The sequence below is a fragment of the Gobio gobio genome, assembly GCF_949357685.1.
Source record: "Gobio gobio genome assembly, chromosome: 2".
In the NCBI taxonomy this organism is placed as follows: Eukaryota; Metazoa; Chordata; class Actinopteri; order Cypriniformes; family Gobionidae; genus Gobio; species Gobio gobio.
The window spans coordinates 9,255,146-9,273,477 of record NC_137098.1 but is presented as its reverse complement, the minus strand read 5'-3'; the positions used below and the strand labels follow the sequence as shown (position 1 = coordinate 9,273,477).

Below are 18,332 nucleotides of genomic sequence, written 5' to 3'. Positions count from 1 at the left end.
AAACAAATTAAATAGTAGAAAAAAGGATGTCAGAGCTACACTTTTCATTTAATAATGAACTATTACATTTAAATGCTATCCCTTTTGTTGTATTCAATAAAACTACTATATATAGGCCTATATGAAATGTTATGTCATGTTGCATCAGTTCTTGTAATTCTACTTCACACATATTTGAGGCACAAATAACCCTCCTATTATTGCGTTTTAAATGTGTGGAATGTATCAGTATTTAACCTAATATATTTATTTAATTCTGTGATTTTAAAATAGGCCTACACATAGATCTCTTTTTAAGTAGTGTTCATTTATTATTACTAGTGCTATCAAATCGATGAATCTAACACACACACACACACGGGTGATTCTATAATTGCAGGTACATTTAGTACACTTTCCAAAGTCATTATATTTTTCTTTTTTCAAATGGTTATATTTTTAATTAATAATTATTGTCATGGATCAGGATCACACAATGTTACAGGCCATAACAATATGATATTTTCTGTAAAAAAAAAAAAGTGTCTTATATAGCTGAAAATCATGATTCCCTGTTGTCCAAATTAGTCAGTGTATTTTTTGCCATAATGTATCATTGTGTAATCAAAATATTTTCCTTTTCTGTTGGTGATATTTAATTTATTTTATTTATAGACGCTCTAAATAGTATTTTTTCTAATTCTACACCATTAAATTGTTTCAAAATAATTTTTATCTTGTTTATTAAAATGCACATTATAAAAATGTGCCCATAAATCTTGCATCAGTTCTGTTACCGTACCGTACTTTGCCTTTTATATTGGTGAACTTATCTCCCACAACTATGTAAGATACAGGAAATGAGGTCACTTTCTTTCACTGATAAGATTTGAAGCACTGAAAGGAATGTGTGCTCTCTCTGAGAAAATATTTGAATCTAAAAAGTTCTTACACCAAGAGTTATTTTGTAAAACGTCAAAATTGTTACCACAATATCAAAAGGAAAACAGAATGGGTGGTTTAAAGTCTTTTAATCATTGTTTCATTACTGCCCTGTGCTCTTAACATTTAGAGCTAAACAGTTTAAAATTGTCAATTATTTTACCGCCAAACTCTGTTAACAAGGTAGAGTAACAGTGTTTACAGTATGTAATGGAATTGACAGTAACAGCGTAGACAAACAGTACTAGAAATCGTTTTTTCCCCCGTTAAAAGTAATTTAAAAAAAGAAAAGGAAAATAAAGGAAGTAACTTGTGTTTGGCAAGCACTGAATTATTAAAATTGAATATATTTTCAATAAGATACTGCAAAGAATTTCTGTTAGTGAACAGTTTTTTTCCTTATCTTTTTGAAATATATGTATCTCCACTCATATATATATATATGACCACACCAATCAAGCATAACATTATGACCACTGACAGGTGAAGTGAATAACACTGATTATCTCTTCATCACAGCACCTGTTAGTGGGTGGGATATATTAGGCAGCAAGTGAACATTTCATCCTCAAAGTTGATGTGTTAGAAGCAGGAAAAATGGGCAAGTGTAAGGATTTGAGCGAGTTTGACATGGGCCAAATTGTGATGGCTAGACGACTGGGTCAGAGCATCTCCAAACTGCAGCTCTTGTGGGGTGTTCCCGGTCTGCAGTGGTCAGTATCTATCAAAAGTTGTCCAAGGAAGGGACAGTGGTGAACCAGTGACAGGGTCATGGGCAGCCAAGGCTCATTGATGCACGTGGAGAGCGAAGACTGGCCCGTGTGGCCCAATCAAACAGACGAGCTACTGTAGCTCAAATTGCTCAAGAAGTTAATGCTGGTTCTGATAGAAAGCTGTCAGAATACACAGTGCATCCCAGTTTGTTGCGTATGGGGCTGCAGAGCCACTGACCAGTCAGGGTGCCCATGCTGACCCCTGTCCACCTCCGAAAACACCAACAGTGGGCACGTAATGTTCAGAACTGGACCACGGAGCAACGGAATAAGGTGGCCTGGTCTGATGAATCACATTTTCTTTTACATTACATGGATGGCCAGGTGCATGCTTCGCTTACCTGGGGAACACGTGGCACCAGGTGCACTATGGGAAAAAAGACAAGCGGAGGCAGTGTGATACTTTGGGCAATGTTCTGCTGGGAAACCTTGGGTCCTGCCATCCATGTGGATGTTACTTTGACACGTACCACCTACCTAAGCATTGTTGCAGACCATGTACACCCTTTCATGGAAACGGTATTCCCTGGTGTCTGTGGCTCTTTCAGCAGATAATGTGCCCTGCCACAAAGCAAAAATGGTTCAGGAATGGTTTGAGGAGCAAAACAACGAGTTTGAGGTGTTTACTTGGCCTCCAAATTCCCCAGATCTCGATCCAATCGAGCATCTGTGGGATGTGCTGAACAAACAAGTCCGATCCATGGAGGCCCCACCTCGCAACTTACAGGACTTAAATGATCTGCTGCTAACATCTTGGTGCCAGATACCACAGCACACCTTCAGGGGTCTAGTGGAGTCCATGCCTCGACGGGTCAGGGCTGTTTTGGCAGCAAAAGGGGGATCGATAATGTTAATCGGTCATAATGTTATGCCTGATCGGTGTGTATATACACATACATACATACAAGGCAGCTTCCACGTTGTCTGAATATGTATTTGGCTGATATAAAACCATAGTTACGTTTTAAACATAGGCAGTCAGTTTTAGGTGACTGAATGCACAATAGTATCCATTTGAATGAAGTGAAATGTACATACAGGACTTCAGGAAGAACCAGAAAACGCTGACCTCTATTGCTCAGAAAACGTTACTGCAGTTCTATTCATTCATTGTAAACAGGAAATAACTCTAACGAATAATAATAAAGTATTACTACTGTACTTATCATTACTAGTTATTAGTATTATTAATAGTTATTTAATCCAACTTCAATTTAAAATGGTTTTGTTTTCCTTTTAGGCCAATAAAAGCCACTTTCACACACAGGTGGAAAAATAAGGTGGAAAGATTTTAATGTATGTCTGACAACAAGACCACTCTGTAATTATTTTTATTTAACCTATTTTTATTGATACACAGCAGCACATTTACAGAAAAAATAGCTGCAAGAGTAAAAATGCCCCAACAAAAGCAAAAATACTTCTATATGATTTTCTTTTGTAGCCTAAATTGTCACAATAATGTCAGAAGTAATATATGTTATCATTGCATCCAACACAAACTTCCAAATCAGACAACACAATATAGCCAACTGACACATAAACGTATATTGCCATAAGACTGACATAATATTGACATTCATTATGGCACATTAGGAATTATCATACATTAATAAGCAGCAGAACTGTTAACAAAGAGAAGTCCAACTTAATATGCACTCAGTCTAACTGCATATCGGCTTAAACTAAAATTATTAAAGAAGCATATATATAAAAAAAAGTGAGAGAGAATTGTGGGTTTTTGTAACTAATTTAGCTTATTCTTTATCTAGTCAGTTTAAAGGTGCAGTAAGCAATTTCTGAGAAATGCTGTTAAAAGTGGATCAGACCTAGCCTGGTTCCGCCCTCCTATGGACTTCCGCTCAATTTTCTCATGATGGGGGAGGCGAGTGAGCCAATCAGCAGTAGGGGGCGTGGCCACTCATGATGGGGGAGGAGAGAGAGTGAGCCAATCAGCAGTAGGGGGAGTGTCCACTCATGATGGGGGAGGGAGAGTGAGCCAATCAGCAGTAGGGGGCGTGGCCACTCATGATGGGGGAGGAGAGAGAGTGAGCCAATCAGCAGAATAGGGGGCGTGTCCACTCATGATGGGGGAGGAGAGAGAGTGAGCTAATCAGCAGAATAGGGGGCGTGTCCACTCATGATGGGGGAGGAGAGAGAGTGAGCCAATCAGCAGTAGGGGGCGTGGCCACTCATGATGGGGGAGGAGAGAGAGTGAGCCAATCAGCAGCATGGGGCGTGTCCACTAATGATGGGGGAGGAGAGAGAGTGAGCTAATCAGCAGAATAGGGGGCGTGTCCACTCATGATGGGGGAGGAGAGAGAGTGAGCTAATCAGCAGAATAGGGGGCGTGTCCACTCATGATGGGGGAGGAGAGAGAGTGAGCCAATCAGCAGCAGGGGGTGTGTCCACTCATGATGGGGGAGGAGGGAGAGTGAGCCAATCAGCAGCAGGGGGCGTGTCCACTCATGATGGGGGAGGAGAGAGAGTGAGCCAATCACTCTTGCATTGCATGTTTGTGCATTTAGGGGGCGGAGCAATGAAAGGAGGAGCGTGTTTATTTGTTGATTTCAAATATCAACAGCGTTCAACAATGATTCTCAGAAATCGCTTACTGCACCTTTAAAGTGAAACATACAACATTACATAGCCTATATATCCATTGTGGAACACATTTTAAAGGGGTGTCATTTCATGATCAGTCAAAATAGGCAATGGCCAGGAGATGATCTGCTTTTAAATCAGAAGGCACGACTAATCACTATATATTTACCACGTCATGCAACCAATATATAAAATTAATTGGTTTTAGTCAATTTAGAGGCACATTGTTTGGTATAAATTTAGTGACTGGGATGAGTAGGAAGAATGTATGTCAGAATATAAATAAATGAAACAATTTTTGATATGCAAAGCCTCACTTGACTTTTATTGTATTTTAAAGAAAAACACCTACACACTTGTGTTCCCATTGCATTTTGTTGAATTTCTTTTAATTGATAAATATTTACTTTTAACATATAAATGTTATTGCACCCAAAACAGATGATTAGTTTGCTAAATTGAACTATAAATAATTCATAATTGGTCCCAAGAATCATACAAAATAGAATTTTTAGGGGCAATGTTTGTTTATATGGCTTATATTTCCCAAAAGATTGATGAAATCGAAGTCAGTTATAATTTCTATTGCTATAAATCCCCTAAAAACGGTTGAGAATCATGATCCTTTTGCAATAGTGAATGTACAGGAATGTACAACCGAATCGCTGTGCATTATAATAATGATTCTGAACAATGTCTCTATTGCCTATATTTGAAATATGTTATAATTATGCATTTTAATAAAAAAAATACTAATAGGCATTGATTCTAATTGTGAAAATTCTTGAGACACAAAAATAAATATTTTCTATTAAAAGAGGTATGGTGAATAGTAAATATTCACATAAATATTGAGTATTATGAAGAAAAAAAAACAATTAGTATTGTACAGAGATGAAGATTTTTTCCCCCCGTTCACAGTTCTTCCCCATGCAGAGATATAAAAAAGCAAAACGTCTCCCAAAATAAACAGGATCAAATCATCTCTACTAAAAAGTAGGCATAAAATCACCCAAGGTTCTGAGCAAAGAAAATGGTCAAAACAATTGACATTGAATACCAAACATAGCAGGCTCAAATGAGCCATTTCTGTGACATTACAGAGAACAGCTCCCTCATAATGTATATATTTTCACCCTTATTCTAACTACAAAATCTGACTATAATAGTCACATCAGCCTAATATTAAGCACACAAACTAGTTTGGCAGCTTTACATCATGCCTGACACTAGAACACATACATGAGCTTGATATTACCAGAATTGTATAGCTCATAATGTTTCTCTACATTCAAAACAAACTCTCTTCATAACCCAATACACAAACATTGAACCAACTGAGCCACAAAACTGACCGATTTATGATTAAGTTGATCGAATATTTGACATGATCATCGGACATGCCGACAGCTATAAAATTTTAGTATGCAAGTATAAGTGATTGATAAAAACGGTTTCTGCTACAAAAGATAAAGGGTTGCTTCCCCAGCATATAGCGTTTGTATGTACTGTATATTCAGAGAACTTGTCGATAATACTGTTTAGACACTCCCTTCTAATTTGCCTAAAAAATGCAATCAGCCCTGTTCCAGCGTACCAGACACTGGTAAATAAAATAAAATATCCTACCACGATGACACAAAATTATTTGAGCATCAACTCTCAATATTTTAGAATCAATATGAGAATAAATTTAATAATGACAAACTTTTAGAGGTATTATCAGAAAATATGTCACACATACACATGTATATAGGACACTCAGACATGCAAAACATAGACAGCAATCTAAATAAGATGGCAAGAAATGACTTGTGTAAACCAAAATCAAAAATAAATATCAGAAGCTTTGCTTTTTCGATTACTGATAACTACTTTTATCTGATTTTTAACCAGGAATGTGCATTTCTAATTGCTAGTATTAGTCTAAAATACACAGAGATGAAAGATGGTAGAATTATGTATACAGTAAACGTGTTTTGAGATAGAAAGCTTGATGAAATGTCAATGAGTCAGGAATAACTAACCACACTGAAAACATATATAAAGTGCTAGAAGGAAAATGCCAAAACACATTTGTTTTCTCACTTATATTCTTAGTGAATGTACATAATATGTATATTCTACACGGTTTATTTCCCCATTTGACTAAAAAGATTTTTCAAAAAGAAAAATAGCTTATAGATACTCAAGTGTGTCAGACAAAAAAAAATAAAAATGTCACTGCAGACTGCTTCTATCAGGCATTCTTGATTATTTGTTTAGTGTACAGCTAAAAATAGACATCCCATGTGTCCTGATCTTCTCAAAATGCTCTCTCTCTGTCACTGTAAAAATAAGGAGATACTCAAGGCACCATTTTAGTTCCTCAGACCGCCACACCAACGAATCTCTAGGTTTCCAGGTGCCTCAAATATCCTATTGTGTACTCAAAGAACTTCAATGAACTTTATTTATGATGGGGTTGCTGCCGAACCAATGACAGTCCTTTACAGCAGGAACATATGGGTTGCATTTTGTAATTTCCATGGAAAACTGCCCTTCTTTAAGGTGCCCTTGAGGTTCTCCAGAGGGTCCTGCCATTGTGCCTAAGAACTGCAGGTCAGAATTTGTATACCATGGATTAAGTTGTGATTCTTCAAAAGATTTTTGTCAAATCCTTTCTCTACTTTCTTGGTGTGAATGTGTAGCGTGAAATAAAAGTGAATCTTGCTATTTCTGTATGATCAAAGTCTCTCCAATCCTATATTTTTGCAATATCCATAATAAAGGATACCACAATATCCAATATGCGTGCAAGAAATATCTACAATCATATATGGAATGGAGCTATTGTGCAGCGAAACCTTGAAGACCCTAGTAGGAGTGGGAAATGTTATTGCCTTGCTCCCGAAGGCTCACCAGAAGATCGTCGATCTTCTCCATGTTCTGAGAGGTCGTCAAGGTGTTCGGCACATTTCCAGGGTCTGGGATAGACTGCCCAAGTAAAGACTGAATTTGCCCCTCACTCTCTTGCTGGCTCTGTCCAGACTGACTGATGGCAATGATCTGATCAGACAGTGTAGATCCTGGGCTGTTCATCAGCTGACGGCACTCTGCAGGAAAGAAATCATCACAATGAGTTACGACTCTGAATTACGAGACAAAAGCATGTTTAAGAATATTGCCTAACCATTCTGGATCTCAAAAAGGAAAAGGTCGGGCTGCTGATTCTGGTTGGGCTGGTTGAGGCTTCCACCCATTGTAGTCTGAAAGAGTTGACCAGGCTGTTGTTGTACTGGAGAGGAAGTGCTGGTTTGAATTCCGGTCACATCACTCTGTGATGCAAAAAGGGTTTCTTGAGAAGCCATTCCCCCTTGCATGTTGGACTGGGACATGAAGAGGTTTACAGACTGCGAAGGGCCTGCACCAGAACTTGGTGCCAACTGCATTGGTTGCTGGTCTTGGAAAATTGGCTTATTCGAGGACGGGTTGACCACCATAGTATTCTGATCCTGAAATGTCATGGGTTTAGACGACTCCTGCTGCCTGACTGTAACCATGCCGGTCTGAGAGAAGGGAAGGGAGGTGTTCTGTTGTTCCGGAGAAGCTAGGCTGCTGTTGTTCATCGATCCGATCTGAACTTGTCCACCGAATAACAGATTTGAGGTTTGCTCTTGTGTTACTGGAGAATTTAAGGACCCAAGGAGTAGACCAGCCTGCTGCTGCTGACCAGGGGAGAGTTTGCTTGGTGACTGGGAGATGCTTTGGAAAATGGAGCCAGGTTGGGCATGCTGTGGTGACTGCTGCTGCTCCATTGGAGTGCCTTGCTGAATCGGGGACAGTTGGGTTGGAGTCTGAAATACAGATGGGGCCTCGAGAGTCCCCTGCATAGAAGTGAGGAAAGCCATCTGCTGTGGCTGGCTGGCATTAACAGTAAGTTGACCTGGTACGGTATTCTGGGAAAGAAACATACTGGTTGCAGAGGGCTGAGTTTCTACAGACATGTTGGACCCACTGAGAACCGTGAGATTGCTTTGGAAAAGGGAAGATTGGACCTGATCCTGGTTGGGCGAGGTCTTCTGTGTGTGGAAAAGAGCCTCCTGTGGGCTTTGGGCTTCGGTCATGGCCGTAGGGTTGTGAAACAGGGAAGGTGAGGAATGACTGGGTTGCTGCTGAAGAAAGCCGGTTGCTTGTTGAAACAAGGTTGCTTGCTGCTGCTGCTGCTGCTGCTGCTGCTGCTGCTGCTGTTGTTGTGATGGGGTTTGCTGGAAGAGGGAATTTCCATTCTGCACCATTCCCTGGGAAGAGCTCTGTTGCTCTGAACTACAATGAATCTGAACCTGGGGCTGAAAAAGCTGATGTTGAAGGTTTTCCAGAGCTTGCTGCTGGTGGTGTTGCTGCTGCTGCAGCTGGATTTGCTGCTCTTGTTGCTGGATGTGATGCTGCTGTTGCTGAATTTGCTGCTGTTGTTGCTGGATTTGCTGCTGCTGTTGTTGGATTTGATGCTGCTGCTGTTGGAGTTGATGTTGTCTTTGCTTTGACAGTGAATTCTCACTCTGGAGTTGGATGTTGCAGAATCCCTTTGCTTGCAGCTGCCGCACAGCCTGCTCCAGTTGTGCCACCTCATCTGGAGGTAGAAGTGAGAGTTGTTGCTGTGGGTTGTCATCTATTTGGGACAGACCCACCACTGATCCGCCACTGTTGCTCGATCTCTCCGGTCCAAGACTGTCTCTGTGTTCCAAGAGGAATGGCTGAACTCCTTGCTGGAGAAGAGATTTATTAGGCACGTGGAAAGAGCCGCTGGGTGCAAGATTCTGTTCCTGGATGGTGCTGAATGGTTCCTTGTTGGAAAAGACAGAATTTGGAGATTGATCCTGTTCTCTTGTTTGGTGTGCCAGCGGACTGGAAAATTTGCAGTTATTGGTGGAGATCTCAGTACTCATGTCTAAGGCTTGCTGAGCTGAATTGATGACTTCAGAGGTCTGTTGGGTTTCAAACAGGATAAACATAGGCATTTATCAAATTATACGGAAAAGCTTGATGCGGTACTGATTTATTGTGGTGATTGATGTCTCGTGATTTATACAAACCTTGAAGGCCGAGGGGTTACTGGAGACCTCCATTGGTGTGGCCTCTTCTCGTTTAACAAGAGGCAAAACCGGCGTCATCAAGGCAGAATCGATTACTGTATGAAACAACAGACAGAAGAAGGCCAGTGACACTTACATTTCAGGAAATACCCTGGCAATCATAGCGCAACATTACGTTATGCTAATAGTCACATAGATGTTTGCTCACCTTTTATTTGTTCAAAACAACAAGGTGCAACTGGAGGCAAGACTTCCTTTTTCACAGAAGAATCGACAGCTGAAAAAGTGTGTTTCAAAATTAGTGATTTTTTCTAACTGGTAAACCATTCTGGCACAGTGTTTCCCAAACCTGTTCCTGGAACTACACCAACAGTACACATTTTCAAACTCTTCCTATTTAAATACAACTGATTCAACTCATCAGCTCATTTAGACTCCAAGACCTGATATAGGTGGGTCAGATAAGGGAGACACCCAACATGTGTATTGTTGGTGTGCCTCAAGGAACAGGATTGGGAAATGGGGTGGAGATTAAACTGACCTGGCTCTGGAGTGTATGTAAATGATTGAACATCATGGGAACGTCCAGCATTTGTAACAACATAGATCCCAACAGATACGGGAGATGTGATAGCTGGATTCTGATATGGAGGAACTTTGACAATAAGGTGATTCTATAAGGGGAGAAAGTCAAAGATCAAAAGATCACACTTTTTTTTTTTTTTTAAATCGCAACATGGTGTCATATACACTGCTCAAAAAAATTAGGGGAGCACTTAATCATCACAGTATAACACCAAGTCAATTAAACTTCAGGCAGTGGCGGCGTTTCACAAAAACCTAGGGTATGGCATGAGTCCTTCTGGCCATACAACAATGACATTCCCAAATAATCACATTATATCTAAACAAAAAGTGGACAAAAATCCACTAAAAGAACTTAACAATAATACAAAATCAATGCAAATACTGAAACAGCCCTATAAGCCTTCACTGTGTCCTAACCAAACGTGACACGTCATTAAAAATATATTTTCTATGTTAATCTGAGTTTTTCGTACTAACCAGCCGCAACGGCGATTCACGGTTTTTATTTCTGCGGCGTTGAATTTGTGGCTGGAACAACATACAAAGTGCAGATTATGTGCTTTATTTAATGTAAAAGGAATTTAAAGTGAGTTTGAATATCTTTTTTTTAAACCTTTATTGACGTAGCCTTACTGAAATAACAATGGATAATTCACCTCAGATCTTGAAATAAATTAAAGGAAACAACATTGTTCAAACTGTCAACTCAAGGTGAACAAACAGGTGTATTCTATGATTAAAAAAAACCCACACGCTCTTCTGATTGGCTGTGATTTCTGATTGATTGATCTTTGGTCGAGTCTGGTTTGGCGCTGAACATCTGAAAATCTTGTCCCATCGCGTCTGGTTAGGAGTCGGACACGGCATTAGGCTGTTTAAATTTGCTTTTCAAATCTGCAACAGAACTAATGAGCAGCACCATGAGCTGTTTATATCCCCTGCTTGTCTGAATGCCAGGGTATGCCAACTGCCATACTATGCCATATGTAAACGCCGCCCCTGATTTCAGGGATATTAATCTTTCCAATTAGGAAGTACAAGTGATTGTGAATCAGTTTCAACTGCTTTGGTGCAAATTAAAGTGACAACAGGTGCACTGGGGAGGCAACAGCAAGACAACCCATAAAAAGGGGATGATTTTGCAGGTGGTGGCCAGAGACAATTGTTCTCTCCTTATTCTTCCTGACTCATTTGTCTTTAGTTTTGAGTTTTGTTAGGGTCCACAATCAGGTTGCTCAGTCAGTCCAGCTCCTCCAGGATGGCACATCCATACGTGCCGTTGTAAGGAGGTTTGGTGTGTCTCCCAGTACAGTTTCAAGAGCACAGAGGAGATACCGGGAGACAGGCTGTTACAGAAGGAGAGCTGGACAGGGACGTAGAAGGGCAACAACTCCTTTGTGCGAGGAGGAACAGGAGGAGTCCTACAAAATGACCTCAAGCAGGCTAATGGTGTGCATGTTTCAGACCAAACTGTCAGAAACAGACTTCGTGAGGGTGGTATGTGGGCCCGACGTCCTCACGTGGGACCTGTGCTCACAGCTCAGCACCGTGCAGCTCGATTGGCATTTGCCAGAGAACACCAGAATTGGCAAGTCATTGGCACTACGTTCTTTTCATGGATGAGAGTGGGTTCACACGGAGCATGTGACAAACGTGAAAGAGTCTGGAGATGCCGTGGGGAATGTTATGCTGCGTGCAACATCATCCAGCATGACCGGTTTGGCGGTGGGCCAGGGGAAGAATATCCTTGGAGGGTCGTACAGACATCCAAATGCTAGCCAATGGTTCCCTTACTGCTGTTAAGTACCGGGATGAAATCCTCAAGAGCCATTTTCAGACCTTATGCTGGTGCAGTGGGCCCTGGGTTCCTCGTGGGGCATGAAAATGCCCGGCCTCATGTGGATAGAGTGTGTTGTTTTCAGATGACGAAGGCATTGATGCCATTGACTCCACAGACCTAAATCCATTTGAGAACCTCTGGGACATATCAGAGCATCCGAAGCCACCAAGTAGCACCACAGACTGTCCAGGAGCTCATTGTTGCCCTGATTCATGTCTGGGAGGAGATCCCCCAGGACACCATCCACCATCTCATCACGGGCATGCCCAGACGTTGTTGTGAGTGCATACTGGCACATGGCACTCTCTCAAGAAACACTGGGTTCTGATGGGCGTGCGGCACTGAAGACTTGGAAGTAAACGCCCACGGCTAGGATTGGATAACAGTTTTGCATATTTAATGAGCTTCAGCTCCCCTGTGAGTAGGATACACAAGGAATTGTTTTGAAAGCCTGTGAGAAACGGCAACCGAAATGATTTGTCCCACAGGGCTCGCAAAATATCTTTATCAAAAAAACACAATGATTTATCTCTCATCCACCCGCGATTGATTGGAATGTTATTTTTTTATTACTTGGCCCGCCCGATCGGTGGATATAAGCGTGAACCGTACACACACACAAAATATGTTGCAGACTGCATGATCAAAACTTCCACGATTGTACTTTTCCTTCAAATATCAAGTCAAGAGAGTGAACAACGCACACCAAGAAAGGAATGTTATTTCACTATTTAAGACAGCCCGTCGGCAGGCCGGGCTTACGTTTTGGTAGCCCGTCTGGAAAACACATAGCCCCGGGACGTTGGCCTTTCCAAGCTCTAGCCCATACATGTCCGAGTCGCAATGAACCAACAACACCACAAATAAAGGATTCTTCAGCCTGTGACAGGTACACAGAATCAGGCGTTGTTCTTATTCTGTTGAGGCGGTATTTCACCACACTCTAACGTCATAGCTGGGCACATTCTGAGATCGATCGTTTGCTGGGCCTGGTGTCAGTAAAAGCTTTTCTTTGACTAACAAGGAAGTTTTCAGCTGTGAAACTTACAGGATATTCTTATATTACCATGACCTTTTATATATCAAAAGCTCTAGAGAAAGTTGATTTCTCAATTCATCACCCCTTTTATCCATTGATATCCAATGTGTGATTTAAGTGTTCCCTTAATTTCTTTGAGCAGTGTATATGAGAAGATAGGATAGGATGTCAGACCATGCATTCTGTTGCAATTTTAATACCAGATTTATTTACAACTCAAAGCCATTTTTGGCTACATTTGTGAAAATTATGGATCCTTTGCATTACTAGAATACAGTTTTTTTGTGGCAGCACACAATATATATTTTTAAAAAACATTGAAAATGACAAAAATCACTGCTGATATTTCAGGACAAGTCACTGTAAAAACAGATATATTTAACCCTCTGGTGCTCTTCGTTTGGGGTTGCATTGGTTGTCTTCCCGGTCATAAGTGACCGGACACCTAAAAATTAAACTTCCTCCACCCCAGTAAAACCAATGCAATTTATTTTTCTTCAATAATATTTTTTCTTTTTAATTTTGTATTTTTAGATGATTTGATGGTATTTTTATATCTATGCAATAATTATGGTCTACTTTTGCCATTGAAAATTATACAAATTGTTTTACAAATTTTTTTTGGGGGTATTTTTTTGTATTATTATTATTACAGTATTTCAGGTTAAAATACAGACTAGGCCTAATATTTTTTTTTGAAGGCAGATTAGCGCCCTCTTTTGGAATTATTTAAGAAATCATGCAACCATGGGTGTAATCACTAGATGTCTCTATGGAGAGGCTTGAGAATTCCCCAGTTCTGTTTTGAACACATTTAATGATTTTTTTGATGGATTTGAATATATATTAAAAAAATCTCAAAGACTATTTATTATAAAAGTTTTAGATTTTCTTTTGTTTGTTAGAAATATAGATTTTTTCTGTGAATTTGTGTTTTTGCCGATTTCCCATTCATTTCCTATGGTCGGTCATTTATGACCAAAGACAATGAACGCTACTTTTTTTTAAACTACCAATTAGCATGCTCGAATCATGACCCCATTTGTTGTGTGTGTTTGCATACCTAATGCTAGAAAAGTCACCAAGTTTCATATCATTCCGATGAAGCAGTGATTTTTAAAATTTCAAAACCAGAGGGTTAAAACACTTACTCAAAAAGAACAAAAAACTTTATTGCGTACTGTTTGTGTATCTAGGTCATCAATCTGCCGTTCTTTCCAAATTCATGTCAGGCAACAAATGGGGACACTGAAGTCTGTGACCGGTACAAAGCTGCCTCTATTTTTGCAGCGCTTGATCATCTCACACAGTCAAATAATAGACACAGCAGATGCTATGGCTTACCTGATGGAAAAACTCCATGTCAATGTCAGCCTCTGCCTTCCAGGACTTATCATCTGCTGCAATCAAACAGGCAGAGGTTAAACAGGGCAAGTGTTGTGCAGGATAAGCTGCACATAAAAGGGCATGACACTTTTTAACATGTAAGGATACCTGAAGCATTCTCCTGAAACATGACCTTGGTTCCTTTGAGAAAGTTTTTTCCAATAATAAAGACTTCTTTCCCCCCTTTAACCGAACAGCTGTGTAAACTCTTCTTGAGAATCTCAGGTACTCCTGCAGGCTGGGCTATTAAAACAGAACCAATCGGAGAAAGAAAGAAAAAGACCATTAGGATACACAGCCACGTAACAGCAGACCATGACTAAACATTTAGTTCCTGCACATCATATACGTGTGGGTCAACAAATCCATATAGCCAAATCAGCCTGTGACTAGCGAAAAAGAAAGGGTAACACACACCAGAAGTGCATTTTCCTACAAAAGTTGGCAAACTTCACATTTCTGCTTTTTTACTTTGAGGTATAGTAGCTTCTTAGAGTTAAATTATAAGTGAATAACAACTCGACAAATTAATTACATGATAATCAAAAGAATTGCAATTAATCCTTCACATACACTATATTGCCAAAAGTTTTGGGACGCCTGCCTTTATGTGCACATGAACTTTAATGACATCCCATTTTTAATCCGTAGGGTTTAATTTGGAGTTGGCCCACCCTTTACAGCTATAACAGCTTCAACTCTTCTGGGAAGGCTTTCCACAAGGTTTAGGAGTGTGTTTATGGGAATTTTTGACCATTCTTCTAGAAGCGCATTTGTGAGGTAAGGCACTGATGTTGAACGAGAAGGCCTGGCTCGCAGTCTCCGCTCTAATTCATTCCAAAAGGTGTTCTATCGGGTTGAGGTCAGGACTCAAGTTCCTCCACACCAAACTCGCTCATCCATGTCCTTGCTTTGTGCACTGGTGTGCAGTCATGTTGGAACAGAAAGGGGCCATCTCCAAACTATTCCCACAAAGTTGGGAGCATGAAAATGTCCAAAATGTCTTGCTGAAGCATTAAGAGTTCCCTTCACTGGAACTAAGGGGCCAAGCCCAACCCCTGAAAAACAACCCCACACCATAATCCCCCATCCACCAAACTTTACACTTGGCAAGTCCCGTTCTCCTGGCAACCACCAAACCCAGACTCGTCCATCGTATTGCCAGAGAGAGAAGTGTGATTGGTCACTCCAGAGAACACGTCTCCACTGCTCTAGAGTCCAGTGGCGGTGTGCTTTACACCACTGCATCCCACACTTTGCATTGCACTTGGTGATGTAACGCTTGGATGCAGCTGCTCGGCCATGGAAACCCATTCCATGAAGCTCTCTACGCACTGTTCTTAAGCTAATCCAAAGACCACACGAAGTATGGAGGTCTGTAGCTGACTCTGCAGAAAGTTGGCGACTTCTGCACACTGTGATTTCACATGTTCCCAATTGCTTCCACTTTGTTATAATACCACTAACAGTTGACTGTGGAATATTTATTAGTGAGGAAATTTCACGAATGGAGTTATTGCACAGGTGGCAACCTATCATGGTACCACGCTTGAATTCACAGAGTTCCTGAGAGCGACCCATTCTTTCACAAATGTTTGTAGAAGCGTCTGCATGCCTAGTGCTTGATTTTATACACATGTGGCCATGGAAGTGATTGAAACATCTGAATTCAATTATTTGGAGGGATGGCCCAATACTTTTGGCAATATAGTGTAGTACTAATATATTCTTTCTTCAAAATTGACTTCAGTATTAAAGGGGTGGTAAAACACATTCTTTTGAAGGCTTGACTGTGTTTGTGGGGTGCACTGTAACATGTGTTCATGCTTCGTTTGAAAAAAAGTGCCTTATTTTTCATATATTTGACCTTTATTCTACACTGCTCTGTCCCTCCTTGTAAAACGGTCTGATGCTTTCCGGGTTGTATGAAGCCAGTCCCTCAAAAATACGCGATGGGCTCAGATTGGTTAGCTGGCCCAGTGTGTTGTGATTCGCTAACCGCCTAGTGCACGTTTGTCGGAAACGTCACGCCCCTTACCTTTACCGGAGGCTGTGCTTTGGTCAGTATTAGAAACAACGGCGTCAATAAAACCACACCAATCTGAGCCCGAATCAGACCCAGAACATTTGAGTGAAGATGATCGAGCAGAACCTGTTCAGTCCTCAAGAGTAAAGACTGCAGATCTATAATCGCTACTGAATGGAACTTTAACTTTTGTATTTTTAGAACGATTATAGCCAAATATCTGCGCAAGAACTAACCCAAAACGAACACTAAACACTGGCTTTAACTAGTAAGTTAGCCAAATCACACACAGAACCATGTTTAGCAAGCCTGTAGATAAACAATACATAAAAGCTCTAATCAAAGAATCATTTACACTAATGCCAGGTTCGCTGTTGAGATTTTAACGTTAGTGTTTGTAACATTAGGGGCCCTATTTTAACGATCTGAAACGCAAGTATCAAAGCGCGAAGCGCAAGTAACTTTGTGGGCGGGTCTCGGCGCTGTTGCTATTTTCCCGGCGGGATAAATGGCTCTTGCGCCCGGCGCAAATCTAAAATGGGTTGGTCTGAAGTAGCTTCATTATTCATAGGTGTGGTTTGGGCGTAACGTGAATAAACCAATCCGAGCGTCATCCAACATTCCCTTTAAAAGCAGGTGCGCAAGTTCCATTATGGATTGCTATTATTATGGCTTATTTACCAGGCGCACGCCAGGAGCGGTTCACAGCCGAGGAGACTGATGTTCTTTTAAGAGCAGTGAAAGACAGAGAAGTGAAGTTGTAATGTTGTACATTATGGTAAAGGTGATTTCACAGTCTTTTTTTTTTTCAGTCTTTCAGTTTTTTCAGTTTTTCAGTTGATTTTTTTTCCTGGTTCTTGACGGACAAACCAATTTGTCAGATGTCCTTATATACATATATGTCTTGCCACTATTGGGCAAACAGGTCTTATCCTTAATTATTACAATTAGCCTGAATCATTTGTAAGTTAGATTTATGCCTATTTTTTCACATCTTCGTGGCACACCACAATGATTTCCGTCATCTCATGTGTTAATATTTTTTTAGTGTAACAATTTATGATTTGCAAAAATAACTGTTGCATCTAGGTTACATGAGCAAAGTGTATGCGCGTTGTGCACGCTATACATTATGGTCAAGCATGCGCCCTTAAAATAGCATAATGAACAACGCGCAACGCGCCACTGACTTTAGACTAGGTTTTTTCTGGTCAGTGGCGCAATTGTTTAATGGAACAGCAAAATAGCACCAGGGATTGTTTGCGCCGGAACACGCCTCCTTTTTTGCGCTGAACCGCCCAGGGAGCACAAGTTCATTCACTAGTTTAGCGACGTGCCTCTGTGGAGGGAAAAGCGCGCTTTGCGCGGGTGCAAAATAGGAATGACACATGCGTCGGTGTACAAAGTCAATTGCGCTGGGTGCAAGATAGGGCCCTAGGTGTTCGTCGGATAACGTTAAGTATGAATGAGCATTTAACAGACTGGTTTGCAGAACAGCGCTGTCATCTGTTTACTTCCTTGCTACAACCTATTACAGGAAAACACATCGATGAAAAATAAATCAGACTTACAGGTTGTGGCCCGTAAACAGCTTCTGTTTGTAAATCCAGCTTTCAGGACAAGCCGTGGTGCATATCCTGTATTGAACTCGCGAAGTTTGTGGAAGTTGTCCTCCGTAAAATGTGCAGCGCGCGCGTCGTGCATCCACGCACTGGCAGTGTTTTTTTCACACAGCTGATGTTGTGCAAATCCGGCATTGAAATCGCGAAGACGGTGGATGTTTTCCTCCGTAAGATGTGCTGCAGGGAGCCCCGCGCGCGCCTGTTCCCCGCTGTCTCATACACACACGTGCAACATGCTGTATGTTAAACGCTCTGCAACGCACCCCCGTCCCACAAGGAAGGCTGAACAGAGCAAGTACCCCAGACCTGCAATCCGGATGAAAATAACAGCGTTTCCTTGGCATTGCGCCAACACTCCAGCCTAACTATACCACAACAGCGCCGCGATACAAAATGGCCTCACCCACCCTTATTTAATATTCTAGGAGGAGGGGTTTATGTAAATATTGAGCCTGGTGATG

The 18,332-nt window shown here is 41.0% G+C and overlaps 1 protein-coding gene across 5 annotated transcripts in view; it reads right to left on the bottom strand.

Annotated features, from left to right (window-relative positions):
• Positions 1-999: 999 nt before the first annotated feature.
• nfat5b (nuclear factor of activated T cells 5b) overlaps positions 1,000-18,332 on the bottom strand; it is a 91,813-nt gene continuing 74,480 nt past the window's right edge. For 4 of the 5 annotated variants that reach the window (XM_079802828.1, XM_079802830.1, XM_079802832.1 and 1 more), the window contains 7 exons: positions 14,332-14,466; positions 14,182-14,237; positions 9,912-10,044; positions 9,579-9,647; positions 9,371-9,465; positions 7,471-9,262; positions 1,000-7,393 (listed from right to left, as the gene is read on the bottom strand). In XM_079802828.1, coding sequence (XP_079658954.1) covers positions 7,155-7,393; positions 7,471-9,262; positions 9,371-9,465; positions 9,579-9,647; positions 9,912-10,044; positions 14,182-14,237; positions 14,332-14,466 — 2,519 coding nt within the window. In that variant the 3' untranslated portion in view covers positions 1,000-7,154. The remainder of the gene's footprint in view (positions 7,394-7,470; positions 9,263-9,370; positions 9,466-9,578; positions 9,648-9,911; positions 10,045-14,181; positions 14,238-14,331; positions 14,467-18,332) is intronic. The other variant, XM_079802829.1, reaches the window with a different exon arrangement.